This window comes from Lutjanus erythropterus, chromosome 20 (genome assembly GCF_056507025.1).
Source record: "Lutjanus erythropterus isolate fLutEry1 chromosome 20, fLutEry1.hap2, whole genome shotgun sequence".
In the NCBI taxonomy this organism is placed as follows: domain Eukaryota; kingdom Metazoa; phylum Chordata; class Actinopteri; order Lutjaniformes; family Lutjanidae; genus Lutjanus; species Lutjanus erythropterus.
In genome coordinates, this window is record NC_139336.1 from 18,536,773 (window position 1) to 18,553,477 (window position 16,705).

At 39.9% G+C, this 16,705-nt stretch overlaps 1 protein-coding gene across 1 annotated transcript in view; it reads right to left on the reverse strand.

The window, feature by feature from the left end:
* ermp1 (endoplasmic reticulum metallopeptidase 1) overlaps positions 1-16,705 on the reverse strand; it is a 29,431-nt gene continuing 12,726 nt past the window's right edge. The window contains exons 7-15 of the mRNA XM_084746130.1: positions 14,457-14,669; positions 14,015-14,235; positions 8,468-8,642; positions 7,241-7,431; positions 6,841-6,993; positions 6,407-6,609; positions 6,174-6,289; positions 4,553-4,716; positions 1-2,295 (exon numbers count right to left, since the gene is read on the reverse strand). Coding sequence (XP_084602256.1) covers positions 2,119-2,295; positions 4,553-4,716; positions 6,174-6,289; positions 6,407-6,609; positions 6,841-6,993; positions 7,241-7,431; positions 8,468-8,642; positions 14,015-14,235; positions 14,457-14,669 — 1,613 coding nt within the window. The 3' untranslated portion in view covers positions 1-2,118. The remainder of the gene's footprint in view (positions 2,296-4,552; positions 4,717-6,173; positions 6,290-6,406; positions 6,610-6,840; positions 6,994-7,240; positions 7,432-8,467; positions 8,643-14,014; positions 14,236-14,456; positions 14,670-16,705) is intronic.

Sequence of the window (16,705 nt, forward strand, 5' to 3'; positions counted from 1 at the left end):
TCTCACATTGTTATATTTCTTTCTTGTCTCTGTACAGCAGAGATTATTTATGGTAACTGAATTTAACTTTACCTAAAACTGTCTGTATAAAACTGCTTTTGGTAACGATTAATACTTTATTTTATAGGTCTTTTTATTTTATTACTGGAATCCTTCATATCTGCTTGCTTGCAGACTGATTGAATTTTCTTACATTAAATTAGCAACATATTGGAAGTATACCTACTGAACAGTGTTTCTGTTCTTTACAGAAAATGCATTAAATTATTCAGAAATTACAGACCCATAAAACAAAGCATCACTCATTTTAATGTGTTAGACTGGTATACTGATTCATTTTCTGAAAATCTGCACAGTTGTGGTATTTAAGTGGATTCAAATGAAGTTACACAATGCCATGTTTTGTTTTTATTTGATTTTAGTGGTTCAATTCACTAAAGATGTGTCAACATCTCATCTGCATCCAATATGTACAGTTACTAGATCATTTTCTTTAAGGGCGGCAACTAATGATAATTTTCAATATCAAGTAAGCTTACAATTATTTTCTTGTTAATGGTTCAGACTATGAAATGACAGTAAGGAGTAAAAGAAACACCCATCCAGCTTCCCAGAATCAAGTCTTTTACAAAAGAGTTTTGTAAAAGATATTTCTTTTGCTGTCATATATGACAAAGAAAAGCAGCAAAGCTTCATGTTTGATGAACTGGAACCAGCATATGTCTGGTATTTTTGCTTGAAAAATAATTCAAACTATTATTTGATCAACAAACCAGCTGCAGTCTTTCATTCGACTGGTTGATTGACCAACTAATCGTTGCAGCTTTTCTACATTGCCAATAGATATTCAGTGCTGCTGCTGGAGACAGCTTGTAGCACAGAGCCAAAGTCAAGTTTGAAAAACACTACTACAGTAACGGCAGATGGAAATAATCAACACTCCCACATGAGACATGAAACAAGCCAACTGACAATGATGATGTTAATGAGTGTGGAGTTGCATTGCTGGTTTTTCACCCAGTCACCCACAAGACTCGGGGAATAAATCACAGGACATTTACTCTGTCTCCCACAAGTCCTTGTTTCCCCATGAGTTCTGCTCTCATCAAAATCTAAAGTACACCTTTGCGCGAACAAATCGGGGCCAAAACCTCAACATGTGCCCTTGATGCAAAATCTTCAGAAAGGCTACTACTTTTAAAGGACACCTTGACATTTTGATTTTAGCCAGCTGTTTTCATTTAACAGGCACAGTTTTCTGCATCTGCATGTCAGATTCTCTGACAATTAAAGCAGATTGTTGGCATTCCTCAATGAAACGCAGTGTTACGACTTGCTGCAAATCAGTGGCGTTAGTGAGGAATGATCATGAGTTAACTGATTAGCTAATACAAAAGCTATTCGCTCGTAATAAAACAAGTGCATGTTGATGAAAAGAGACTTTTTAAAATATCAAAGCTTCCAGTTAAAGTCCCAAGAGGGGTCAAACAAAGACAGCTCTTCCCAAACAGATCCATCAGTATGTTACTACACCTACAGTGGAGACAGGAGTGGTGTTATTTTTGCAGAGGAAGTCAGAGACGCGTCTACTCGAGTGGTTTGTTGATAAAGAGAGAGCAGGGGAGGCAGCCATGCGACAGTATTCATTCAGGAGGAGTGTTTGCACGGGAGACAAAGAACGGGAGGAAGTGAGCAGGACGGAGATGGCGTGAGTAAAAGCAAAGGCACGACAGTTTGAGTACAAAAAAAAAAAAAAAAAAATCTTAACCCCTTCATTTCACTAACCCAGGAGGGAGCACGAGGCTTGTGGCGGCCAGTGCGTCGGACGGTGAGTTAGTCAGGCCGTAAGCTGTCCACCCAGCTTACCTCTGGCGTGTCTCGGCGTGTCTCATCCTGCTTGGTTAGCTACTAAAGCCTACTGACACAGTGATGGGGGTCTCTCAGGCAGGCTGGGAGGGAGCGTGAGTGTGTGTTAGACTGTGTGTTTTTGTGTCAGAGTGAAAAGGCAGCAAGACTGCTCCTCAGTATCGTTCCTTGAAATCCTCTGTCTGTCTCATGGGGCTCCCTGCAGCCCTCGGCTCCTCTCAGCGTCAGCCTCTGTAGTGATGTGCAGCGTCCTCAGTAACGGTACATGTCGTAGGTGCTGACCCAAGACGAAGGAAAGGCCCATGTGGGGAACCTGCGGAGGATTTCCTCCAGCTGAGCAGTCCTCTGGTCTTGCCCGAAGAAATAGTGAGTGGAGATGGCGACGGAGATCATCCCCTCGGGGCCTGATGGGTCCGGGTCTCTAGGAGGCTAGCAGAGGGACAGAAAGAAAGAAAAGCATGAGAAGGAGAGAAAAATCACCTCATCTATAGCTTGATCATGCTGCATGTGTTTTAGCTTATGCAATGAATTTTAAAAGGTCACAGAGTTGGTGTAAACCCATGAAGTTGTTAATGCCATTCAAAAAATTTTAATCTCCATAATTGGAGTTAAAAGGTTTTCACATGACACAGTACAACTGTGTCCTAGCAGGAGCTTATCTCCTGCAAACAATCACTGACTGGGGCCCTGAAGTAGTGTTTGGCAGAAATCTAGAAATGTGAGGAATGAAAAGAATGACACAGAAAAAAAAAAGATCATCTGTGATGGATTTCAGGCTGTCAATGGTGCAGCAGTACCTTATGATTTATACAACATTATGGGCAAGGACAAAAAGGAATAATTCGACATGCTGGGGAACGTGCTTATTTGCTTTCTTGCCAAGATTTATGTAAGAAGATTGATACTGCTCTCGTGTCTGTATGTTAAATATGAAGTTGGAGCAAAGATAGCTGTTAGCTTAGCTTATCTTAGCAGAAAGACTGGAAATAGAGGTGGCCTGGTAGCTCAGTTGGTAGAGCATTTGCCCCATGTAGTGAGGCTGTGAGTCGCGTGCAGTGGCTGTGGGTATGATTCCCGCCTATGGCCCTTTGCTGCATTCCCTCAGTCTCTCTCCCCATTTCCTGTCATATCTTCAGCTGTCCTGTGATTAAAGGCATAAAGGTCCAAAAATATATATATATGTGTGTATATGAAAAATAAATAATAGATGTAAAAATAGAGGTAAACAGTACAATTCACCTATCACCATCCCTAAAGCTACAAACTTTTTTTTTTTTTATCACAAAAGTTTGAAGGAAACAGAAAAATTGGAAAAACATCCTCAGTTTTGGTGTTTGCTTTTTTTGAAAAATAATTAATTCACTTAATGGGAGATGAACATACTTTTTCAAAATAAGTTTCGACTTGCAAACATTTGACTCACATGACTGATCAGCTGTTTCTGTCTCCTCATTGGTCACATGACTCTACAATAGGGCAATACACAACCAAGATTTTTTTCAGTTTAATCAGATTTAGCTGCACAATACAAATACTGAACGATTTGGTCTTTTTTTTTCAGTTCAGTGTGCCACACTAAATTCCTATATCAGCCTACATGAGTATGTTTTACCAGTAAGACTTGTGATTTACTTGTGTGTTTTGTCTTCATCATCTGTGAGAGTCAGACAAAGTAAAAGTGTGCATCCTCCTATAGTTCAGTCATAAAATCAGTGGACCTGCGGAGCCTTTCTCTCCAGGCTGCAGCAGCATTGCAGCCACAATGCATTGTCACCTGGTCAGATGTTTTTAAAAAGTGCAACAGCAAATATAAAAATATATTTCTGATTTCTCTTTGTTCCTCATTGAAATGGTCTCTTGTGCTTTTTTGTAAGCCTTTATTTGTTTTATCCTGTTATTGTAATGCACACTGGCTGACAGAGGAAGGAAGGAAAAAAAAAACAAATGTTCAACTGGAAGAATTGCAGTCAACTGAGGGGTCTCCAACTAATGATTTGAATCTTCAACATTTGGGTACAGCCCTACTCTATAATACATCCATGATTGGTCCACACAGATCTGATGTAACTTTCATTGCATTAATACATGAAACAAACAGAAATGTAACATCCTGTTTTCTACATTGTCTATCGCCATTTAAGGTTCAACTGGCACTCTTAATTTTGTCATCTTGTTGCACCCTCTTCTTCTGCAATGGCATAATGTTTTTTCGATACGAGAACTGGCGGCACCTATTGTTTACCTCAATGAATCACCTTCTAATAATCACATAACGGTAGTGGATGGAAGCAGGCATTCATTTGAGTTTTCTTTTGCTGATTTACTTGAAATTCAATTTGGATGGAAAACACTGCTACTAATTTACACGTTAGTGAATAAGTATATTTCCAAAAACGTAGATCTAAATGCACAAATCTTCATCACTGAGTGACACTTTCAACATTTTATATTGACTAAAGGTTTGTAAATAAACAACCACTTTCAAAAGTTTTTTTCCCATCATAGTTTGTCTTCCAGGTGACAATGACTAACACTGATGCTTTCACACATTACCTCCTCTCACTGAAAACAGAAGGCAGTTTGAATAATTCACAAAAAAAAAAAAAAATACACAACAGAGCAGCTGAGATATGAAATGTTAATACGTACAAAAGATACAGACTGCTCCTTTAGCTGCACACAGTACCTGTATTTCAAACCAGAAGGTCCATGTGGGGGCGTCAAGCCCATGGGAATAGAAGATGAAATATTCTCCACTCAGGTCGAACTGAGGCGTCCCGTCACCGAAGGACCAGGTGGAGAGGCTGGCTCCCCGGTGAGGCATCAGATACAGAGACATGTGGCTGGGACCTGAAGAGGTCAAGGACAAGACAGGAGACGACCCAAAACTGAATGTGCTGACATTCTAACAGAAACTTAATACACCATAATAAACATCTTCTTTAAAAATTTGGACATTTTTCTGTGTAATATGTGCAAGAAATGTAAGATTGATGTAGCGGTTCTTTCTGAGCATCACATGGTTTTCCTCAGCAGATGAAGTATGTCCAGCTGTGATGGAATTGCAGATTCATTGTTGACGCATTGTTCGAATTTCCTTTTTTTTTTCAGATTTTCTTAAGCCAATACAAAAGAGTTAAGATATTATTACAGTGCTCAAAAACTTGAACATCTACATTCTTGTGACAACTGAACAAACTCCTGCTCTGGATGATCATCTGATATGATTGAAAGACAAAACACAGTGAAAGCGATGACTGTCGCACGTCAATTGATGCTCCTACGGTGCACTGCATCAGATTTGAAATTCCACCACCACAGAGCCGGAACAGATTTAGTCATTTTGGCGCCTAAGGCAAACACGGGCATGGGGACCTTCACATCCTTTGTTCTCTGCCTTTTTCAATCTTTGAATAAATAATAAGTCATAAATAAACTCTTGTTTATGGTGGAGTGCAGAAGATGAATTGACAAGACTCGCAGCCTCAGCAAAGAAGCTATTCTGAACTTCAAATGTTTTGCACTACAGCAGACAGCAAACTTGAACATGAAAATATAACAAGGAGGTGAAGAGGGAGAGACAGCATCTGGACAGTTATCATAGTTCATAATAATGCTGCACAGTGACGAACATTTCATAGAAGAGACAAGCATATAAAATGCAGATCTGTCTGTGTCACTGGAATAGAGACTCCAGTCTGCACTGTAGTTCATACTTCACTGATAAACCACAGGACTGTACAATAAAATTAGGATTGACGATCAAAACAAGTTTTTACATTACAATGACTCTTCTGTCCATAGCCATCTATCATGACCCTCATCTGATGTTCCAAAATCGAGACAAGGTCAGAGTAGGGGTGTCAAGGCAGTCTGACCTGCGTCATACTTTTGGTGTGCGTTCAGCCATCGAAAACAAGAGGCGCACTTCAAAACATATGCATCCGACTGCGTTTGAGGCCTTGAAAGCTTCTGAACAGCTACCAAACTGACCTCGTGGTAGGGATATTTTGTCCATTAATGTTTTCAAGATCAAAAATGAAGCAAGCGTTTAATGTTGTTTCAAAAACTCAAAAATCACTCCAGTCATAAAGTGCTGACTGTAAGCTGAATATTTTCTTTATTATCCAATCAGCTTGGCCTGCTGTTCTATCAGTGAACATGCAGCCAAGATTCTCCTGTATTGGTCACATGGTGTTTAAGTCTAGGTTAATCTTTTTTTTATTATTTGGTCTCTTATCTCTGCATATAACCCTTTGGCAGATAACTTATCTAGATTTGTGTTGGCCACATGAAGTGCTCCTGACCTTTTACTCTGAAGGTCATCTTGATCGTCCCCCAGCTGGTCTCCTCTTTGGACACCAGGCTGAACTCAACTGGAGAGCTGGGGGACACTTCTGGAGCAGGAAGGTACCAGTTCTTCCTGCAGCATACAGCATAATACTTTAGGTGAGGAAGAATACAGAGTATGAAAAACATACACATTAAGTCAGTAACATTAAACAAATGAAAACAAATCTACGGGGGCCGTGTTACTGACTTGCTGAGGAACTTCACAGGCAGGAACCAGGGGTAACCACAGAAGGGTCGGTCCTCACGACAGTGGGTGCGAACACTGTCGTTGATCTCAGGGACGTGAGGAGTGATGTGCTGTATTGCCGTGTAATCGAAACTGTTGATCCACAGACCCGAGTCCCGGCTCTCCACCTGGCCCTGGAGATTGTGGAAGGTCCGTGTCGTGTGCTGCAGGGTGATGGAAAAAAAAAAGAAAAAAAAAGCAATTTGGTTTAAATCATAATTTTAAAACTAATGCTTAAGGACATTTCTCATTCAGTGGACAGACTCATGAAGTGGAAAAGACAAATGAACAGAATTTTTTCTTGTGAAGTGAAGGACTGGCAAAAATGTGGTGCTTTGTGCTTTGTGTATGTGTGTACATATTTGTGCTTGTGTGTGTGTGTTGTGACTTTGAACCTGCAGGAAGACTCTTTTTGGCCGTGGGCTGTCTGGACTGCCTGAATAGGGGAAGAAGAGGCCACAGGACACCAACAGCAACATGACGACAAAGACTGAGCCCAGACCAGCCAGGATCCACTTAGTGCTGCGCACCAAGTAGATGAAATGCAGCTGAGACAGACAGAAAAATATAATGTTACTGGATAAACAATCTGCACAATCTAGAGTTTTACATTAGATTTTGGTTGTTTTACTGATCTGAAGTCAAATAGATAATGTCAATAAACTACTCAAACAAAACTGATTGACCAAAACCATAAAACTGCATCTTCACACCCAATGTGTCAAGGTAATTCTGCTGACCTACATACAATCTAGATTTGTTGTTCATTGCTGTACATAACATAGAAATACTCACAAAAAAGGAGGAGAGAAAGATGGTTGCCAGGGTGACCAAGGAGGCCAGCACCACCTCAGGAGGTATCTCTGTGCCACTGCGACCCATGATGGGCGTGAAAATCTCAAACACCACCCAGATGAGGAACATGAAGTGGACATATGGCAAGGCGAGGCCCAACAGATAGAGCACACTGTACTTGACTGATGCTCCTGCAGAAAGACGGAGAGGTTACTGTTAGTCAGATCAAACTGCACCCCATGACCTCCCTGATCTCTCTTCAATAACTATGGGGATAGGAGATTAAACTGCATTTTGAGAGCTTGTAGCTTCCAATATCATGACATATTTCCAGGTGAAACAGGATAGGCAGGCTGGAAATAAGGCTGGGATGAGTTTGATTTGACACAACGATGTACCCATGCTGTTGCTGGCTAGCTAACTAATGAACCTTGAGGTCTGTGCTGCTAAAAGTTGAACACTGAGTGATGGATGGACGTCATGATATTATTGGTTGAATCTGGTTGGTTCCAAGTCTGAATAAGCCCATGTCATACTTTTTTTTACAGGAAGAAAACATGACTGGATTTTGATGTAAGAATACAAAGAAATCGATCTTTTATTATATTGTTAAATGCACAATTTGAATCAGAATGTGATCTGACAGAATCAAAAAGGCATTTTCAGTTCAATTTGACTTTCAGAAAAAAGCCTGCCTATTCTTATGTTTCTGTACACTTGGGCAAATACTGAATAAAGTGGGCTTGATTGGTGGATCACCTGCTTTGGACAGTTACAAAACCTGTCAGACACAGCTCCCCTGATTTCAGCTGGAAAGGGGTTTTCAGATCTGACATTTACATTGTTTGAAGCATACTGGGGCCTTTGGTCAAGTGGACAACAGAAACTAGCCATAGCAAACAACAGTAGGTTAACCTCTGTTTTCTACCAGCAATTACTGTAGTTAGAGAAAATACTTAACTATTACTCTTGTACTGAGCAAGCACCAGTTTCTTAAACTAATGAAGCCTCAATAAGATTATCTAACAATGGCTTACACTGACCTACTTAAATCTTAATGCTAAGAGCATTTCATGAAGCAGGTTTTGGAATAGCAATACTTTTATCTCTTGTCGTTAGCTATACCAGAAGGCATTCATAATTAACCAAAGCATCCATCTACCAAGTCCTTACTATCACCTTCAAACATTCATTGTGAATAAAGTTGAGCTGATGTTGAGTATTTACCTCTGTTTTTAAATTCTTTTGCCAGCAGTAGTCTGGTGGCGAGGGGGAAGGCCACCATTAGCATGGGCACATAGGCTGAACACAGGCCCTGCTGGGTCAACCACACCAGGCTGCAGCACCACAGCAACAAGCTCACGTCAAAGTAGAGATCACCCAGCTCCACCAAACGCACACCCTGCATGGAAAACACACACAGCAGCTCAACATACATGAAAGAAGATCAAGGCTCTCTCAGAGACTGGCCAGATTACTGTCGTCATTTATCTTGATGTGATGCAAATATTTCATCATCTTCATAAGAACAGATTTTTCTCTATATACAATTTTGCTGACAGATCCATGTTTATTTGTGTTTATTTCAGATTTCAGTACAAAATAATGTATAATATTTTTTGAACAAAGGGTTTCCGTTTTATTTCTTAGCTTTTATAATCATAATGTAGACAAAAATAACCAGTGTATCACAGTAATAAGACAATCTCGTGACTGTTTTGGACAAACTCTAAACAGGAACAAATAATCGATGATATGATTTGGAACTTCCCAGTTCAAGAGGAACTCTTCACAACGACCACTGTCATACCCTGAAACTCAAACTATACAGCAAAAAATGAACACAAAACCAATGAAAATAGTTTTTGAGAAAAACTCTTCTATTGCAGGAAGAATTCACTGACCTGATTTACTATGCATTACTGTAGGATGATTGAGAGGGTTGCACACAAGTACAGAAGGCAGTATTGTTCGATCAAAATGAACATCAAGATCACGGCTTCACTGAGAGACACTCACCCAGCTCTTTTCTCACATTGGCTTTCAGTTGAATCCACACACACAGACTTACACATAACAAATCTATACAGCAGTGTTTGGTCTCCCATCAACACCACATAAATGAAGCCTCAGTGTCTACAGGGACCTTTGTACAACAGATTCTGGGATTGATTCATATGGGAATACAGCCACACAGAGATCATCATTACTAAGCCAAATCTCTCTTCATGTACTTTTGTAGGCAAAAGCTTAAGATTTAAGTGCTACCTTCTGGTTAAACCAAAACAGTGACTCCCAAACAGGGGTACTTGTACCTTAGGAAATATTTCAGTAATTGCCAAGGAGTCTGTGGAAATACTGTGGAATAGCTAATATGAAAAAATATAATTTATGTTTTAATTATAAAAGAAAATATCTATATAGAGTCAGCTATAACACCTGAACAACGCAGTTCTATGTGAATTGGGTTTTATTTCCAAGTCTCAAAGGCACAACAAAACCAAGTTGGTCCCAAGGAGCAGAGTTGTGATTGATTTTTACATTATCACATACTCCTGCTATTGTGAGTTTTACTTATGCCTAGCTGCATAACCAATTGCCCTAAAGGGACAAATAAAGTTTAAGCTGAATTAAGTTGAGATGAGCCCTAATGTGAGTACACTCCCATCATCATATTTTATCTAGATAGATCTGACTCCGTTATTCTGTGTTCTCGACACATGCCACAAAATAAACTGTTTGTCTGAAAACACTGGCGCTTACATTTTCTCCTATCTATACAGGAGTTGGGTACACAGGGTGAGAACCTGGTGGATACATTAAATCTGAACATACACTACCGGTCAAAAGTTTTAGAGCACCCCAGTTTTTTATTGAAATTCAAGCAGTTCAAGTCCAATGAATAGCTTGAATGGTAAGTGGTGAACTGCCAGAGGTAAAAAAAAATGGTAAGGCTACCCAAAACTGAAAAATAATGTACATTTCAGAATTATACAATAAGACCGTTTTCAGGGAACAAGAAATGGGTGAACAACTGAAAGGTGTTCTGCAGCAATGGAGGTTGATCAAGCCTTGAAAGCTGGTGCTACCAATTCCTACAGGTGTCCCAACTTTTCTTGATTCCTTACAACTCACTCTGTCTGCATAAAAGTAGTATTTGAACACACTATGGTACCATACCCTCATGAGCATTATTTGAACAGTATTGTACTGCAGAAAGTAGTGTGTTGCTATAAAAATGGCGAGAAAAAGGCAATTAACAATGGCAGAGAGACAGACCATCATAACACTTAAAAATGTAGGTCATTCCTACAGAGAAATAGCGAAGACAGTCAAGGTGTCAGTGAGTACAGTTTCCAGGAAACTCTCACAGGAAGAGGTCTGGCAGACCCCAAAGCCACAACAGAATCAGAAGACAAGTTTCTGAGAGTCAAGTTTGTTTGATAGGCAGCTCACAGGACAACGGCTTCAAGCACGGCTTAATAGTGGTCAGTAAACAAGACTCAGTTTCAACTGTGAAGAGAAGACTTCGGGTTGCAGGTTGACAGGTCAAGTTGCAGCAAGAAAGCCATTGTTATGACGTCAGAATAAGAAAAAGAGGCTTGCCTGGGCCATGAAACACTGGACTACTGAAGACTGGAAGAAGGTGTTATGGACTGATGAATCAAAATTTTAAATCTTTGGTTCATCACACAGGATTTTTGTACGCCGTCAAGTAGGCGAAAAGGATGGTTCATCAGTGTTCCTCAACTGTTGAACATGGAGGAGGAAGCGTGATGGTCTGGGGCTGTTTTGCTGGATCCAGGGTCGGTGACTTGTACAGAGTGAGAGGCACCCTGAACCAAAACGGCTACCACAGCATTCTGCAGCGCTATGCAGTACTCTCTGGTATGCACCTAGTTGGTCAGGAATTCATCCTACAGCAAGATAATGACCCAAAACACAAGTCCAAGCTATACCAGAACTACCTTAGGAAAAAAGAACAAGATGGTAAGCCTGAAAACATGGAGTGGCCAACACAGTCTTCAGACTTAAACCCCATCGAGCTGGTTTGGGATGAACTGGACAGAAGAGTGAAAGCAAAGAAACCTACAAGTGCCACACATTTATGGGAACTTCTGCAACAGAGTTGGGAAGAACTTTGATTTCCATTGTAGAAAAAAATGCCACGAGCGCGTTCAGCTGTTATATCTGCCAAAGGTGGCTACTTTGATGAATCAAAAGTTTAGAATACATTTTGGTTTATAAATTGATTCCATGATTTATTTTTTAACTTCAATTGTTTATTTGTTCTCTGCTTTCATTTCAGAGTACAATGAGACATTAAATTGCATAATTCTCAATAAAAACCTGGAAAAATTGGGGTGATCTAAAACTTTTGACCGGTAGTGTATCTGAGGCAATAAAAAATAACAAAGTCTGTTTATAAAAAAATCTATTAAAATGATTCAACTTCAGTACTTATACATGAATAAGAATAATAACAACCAAATAAATGAATATAAATAAAAAAGAAAAAAGTCTCCCACTGAACCAGAATATCAAATTATCTGGGGCAAAGAATTTTGTAGCAATTTGTAGAGTTGTTATACAGGCATTGTTCATTTCATTTACTTGAATAATTTCTGTTTGCTCTGTTAAATGAAACTTGCCAGACATATCTAGACTGTTCTATCAAAGAAGGTCCCATATAAAGTGAGATTTTCGAGATGAAGCCTTAAGTGGTTTGTCTGTGTGGTGGTCATGAGAAGCTCAAGTTCGTAAAGTGATTAGCTCCAGATAAAAAAACAATTTTCTGTGATAAAAATTTTCTGAAAATTTACAAAATGTCAGACATAAAAAGTTGCACTGCAACTAGCTGTGTGTACCAAGTCTCTGCTGCCGCTGGAAATACAAGATTAGGCTTTGCTATTAGCAGGCAGACATGCTAACATTTGATAGCTGGAAAGTCATGAGATACTCCCTCCTCAAAAACCACAGTGAGACAGGTCAATTGTCTCTCAGCAGTAGACAATACTTAAGTGAATGAGTACGACAGCTGAGTGCCACTCTGACACCTCTACGGTTTCATGACACACACCCAAACGCACACAAAGATCTGCTGTCCTGTAATCACCATGGAGGAAGAGGAACTGTCTGGCTTCTCCTCTCCGCACTTTAGTCTCAGTTAAAAGTGAGGTCAGCCACTCATCATGAGATATTCTAGGAAATAATGTGACCTCCTCTTTATATAAAACAGTACGTAAAACTGCACTGAGGAGTGGAGTTGGAGCAGAATTTGACCTCACTGTACGTGACATATCGTTAAAGATATCAATCTAAGTCAAGCTGGTTAACATTCTTTCAGCTTCAACTGAGAAAAATTTTCAACAGCAGCCTTAGCCTAGACTTGTGATAAACATCATTTTCTCATTCAACTTTGCAGTACAACTGTGTTTTAGAAAGAAGTGACATTGTCTAAAGTGCTGCATAATGTTGTTTGTGCTGTTTACAAAGTAGTCTATAATTTGGACTCAAAGCTCAAACTAAACTCAAAAATACATTACTATGAAACCCAGGTGGAAAGCCATCAAGTTAACCGCAGACATGTGGACTTGAACTCAAGAAAATAAAAACTTAAAACACGACTTAGACTTTAACTGCAATGACTCATGACTTAACTTGTGAGCCAAAATCGCTTAAATTCCCATCCCAAAGTTTCTGAAGGGGCACTGAAAAAAATTAGACCAAAGGCAACAATTTCCAACTTCATTCGATATTTGACGCTGCACAAAGAACAGCAAGTTGAGGTTCTGTTGTTAAAATGACAATATTTGGTGAAAAACACATCATGACTTGTTTAGAACTTGAAACTCAAAGTTTAGGGCTTGGGACTTGACTTGGTTCTTGTTTGTTTTGATGCAGGACTTGGGACTTGAGTGCAAAGACTTAAGACATACTTGTGACCTGCAAAATACTGACTTGGTCCCACCTCTGGTAGATAGTGCCCTTGATATATTTTCATTTTAATGTGCAAAATTACAAAGCATTTTGTACCCATTTACTGTTGGCTGTATTTAAAATTATGCACGTACACACAGTCTGACCTTTAAAGTCACTTTCCAAATTTGGACAGTTAAATTGGGAAATACACTTATTTGCTTTTTTTGCTTAGATGAGATGATTAATGTCATTCTCATAGCTGTCCCTTCAATATGAAGCTGCAGCCAGGAGATGGCTAGCTTAGCTTAGCATAAACACTGAAAGCAGCAACACCCTAAGTGGCAGTAAAACAATTTGGTTGCAAGAAAGCAAATACAAGCATTAAGGTTGGGTTATTTATTTTGCTAATTTTTAATGGTCTGCTTCTGAAGAACAAGTGAGTGTCTAATTCAGCAAGTCAACCCAGTAGCACAAAACAAGACATAAAAAATAAAGAAAGGGGCAGCAGGGAAAAACTGTGTAGAGCCAGAATATTTTCACATCTAACTTGGTGTATTAAGGGTTTATTTTGATCAAATCAGTGTGGTGAAAGTGGAAAGACTAACCAAGACAACACTGGTGAGTTTTGTTCTGTTTCTGTCGCATTTGAGTGACGTAGGCTTTACGATGAGTTACCAAGGCAATTAAGCTAGTTTGGTAAAAGCAAGGAACTTGAACTGGGAAGGTGTATGGTTATATTTTTCTTGACTGAAAAATACACTTGTGCTAACATATTGCCCAATCCTAAAATGCATTTCTCAAAATGTCGAGCTACACCATTAAAGGAATTCTAACATTAAAAATTCCACTCACTCCAAAGTACAGGTTCTTGGCGAGTGTGTGAATAAGGATCATCTTGCCCGTAGCAGCAGTCCCATACAGGCAGATGGAGGCATAGAAGTGGTTGTACCAAAACATGGAGCAGCCCAGGAGAGTGACAATCAGAGCTACAATCAGCACTGACAGCAGGGTGACGAACCAGCTCAGGACCGCTACACCTGTGGCACAGGCCAGATCTCGAACATAGCGACCACCTGACAGAGATGGAGACAAATGGTAAACATCCGACTCTTCTCCACTAAAATCAAATTAGTTTAAAAATTTGTATTTGGCCCCACAATTTGGGTGTATTTAACTCTTAACTCACATGCCACAAGAAAAACACTTGAATAAGCCACAAAGAGGAAAACACACATCCCACAGCCAGCACAGGAAATGACGTAACATACACCCACCAAAGGAAACGGCGACCTACCTCCATTGCCTGGCAGTGAAGCTTTCTTGGCCAGATAGAGGAATGTGGCTGTGGCTACCATGTAGTTGAGGATGGTGCCAACACGGGCAGGGTAAGCCACCACAACTACGCCCAACAGGTCAAAAAATACCATGTTGCCATGCCGATACTCGGAGGAATCTGCCAACTTCTCGGACATGACCAGGTACCTCAGGACAGCCAGGATGTTGTCACCTGAAAACAGGAAGTGTATCAAGGTGAAGAAGTTCAAAGCTGAAGTGCAACACAACAAACTCTTTTAAGTTAAACCATGTGAATTCTTGGAAATGGACAAACTAGAGAGTTTATTCTGTTGTGGTTTTCAGTTTCCAGTATTTGTAATTCTATGCCCACAATTAGAGGAAGAAAATGGTTCACATAACTCAATGTGAAAGTGTTAAATTCACTATCATATGACAAAAAGGATCATCTTTTATAGAGCTGACACATCATATGCAGCAGGTGGAGTTTATTGATGACTCAGTATGACCATCTGACCAGCAGGGACAGGCTATGCTGTCAGTCCACCCAGACAGTATTTTCTGCAGCAATAAAACTGTGTGCATATCAACGCCTTGTCAGTAATTAAACAAATTTGATAGTAGCCTGTTAATGTGTACTGAACAATACAATCACTGCTTTATCAGTTACATAATGGTTTGTGCTGCAAATTATACTTGCTTTAAAAAAACAGCATTATCCTGCAAACTACATACACTCCAACACACAACTGAAGCCAAAGCACCCAGAAACTTTAGTCCCAGGAACTGAAAAGTCTTCTTCAGCTTGTTGTTATTTGCGTTCCCACTGCAGTCTAAAGACCCAAAGATTAGGCAAATTAGTCAAGTGACATATGAAAAAGTGACCGTATCTGGTATATGCTTTCTTCTTTCAATTTATGAAAAGGTGACAGTTGTTTTTGCAAGTATTTTTTGCACAAGACTATACAACAAAGATGCATTATAAAATGGTGGCTGGAATTAAATTCTGCAATTTCTTAATCAAGCAGCACTGCAAACCCTGCCCCTACTATTTGGAAGTAGTACCCCCCAAGCAGGGACTTTATTGAGAGGAAAGTAACTTTCAGGAACATAATTCAGACCCTGATCCCTGCAGTGGGAATACACTGAGGTCTTCCAAAAGCTCCTAGACCCTTGAGAATGTTCTTTTGGAGAAAATGCAGCTTAATAAACCCCAAAGCAGGGACTTTTTAGGGGATAAATAATGTCCCTGTAACTTAATTCAGACACTGGTCTCTGTGGTCGGATTGCACTGAGTTCTTCCAAAGAGTTCCTTGACCCTGGGAAAAATTCTTGTGGTGGAAACAGGTTTATAATTGTATTATACCAAGCTTTTTGCATGACAGGACATGTCAGAGAAGATGCACAATCTCATCCACACACACACTGTTCTTTCTTACATACAGCACTACCAGTGAGCAATGGTACTTGTGAAATACTATGATGTGTGTGAGCAAATATAATTCATGTCCCAAGCGTGTGTGTGTATAAAAGAGTATGGTGGTGAATATGTGTGTGAGGGCAAGTGTAATTTATGACCTAAGGGCCTCTTGTAGTTACACAACTGTTTAATGTCTTTATATAGGACATGTACAGGGCTTTCCATGAATTTGGCTACAATCATGATGTTGAATGTAGATGAGAAATCTGGCAACATGAAGGATCGGTAAGAGGTCACCGTGTTGGGTGCTGCAGCCTGAGGCTAAGTTTCTTTTATCTGCTGCTGCTGCTCTATGTACTGCTGCCCGCTTGTCTGCACAGCGCACACACAAACACACAGACGAGACAAAGCTCCATTGTTCTTCCGCCTGGTAGGCTCACTGTGGCCTAAAAGTGTAAACAACTATGTGAGTGTACAATATCTACTTGTTCATGTTGGCTTCACCACTTAGCTACATAGAGCCAGTTTGTGATTCATCCACAACTTGTCTGAACTTAATTATGACGAAACATAAGTAATGATAAGATCATACGGAAAAAACATATGCAATCATTTTATTCCACATTTATTAGAGGTATATTGCCATGCTCTTGTTAAATAAATCTACATAACGTCATCTTTGCAAACAGATCCAGGCTACATTTGAACAAAACTGAGCAATGCTAGCCTTGCACCTTTCCCCCAATTTGCTCAAAGGCAGATATGTGAAGTAAGAGATGTGAAGGAGGCCAAAAAATCTGCTGTTCATCATCACAGGCACCAACAGAGCA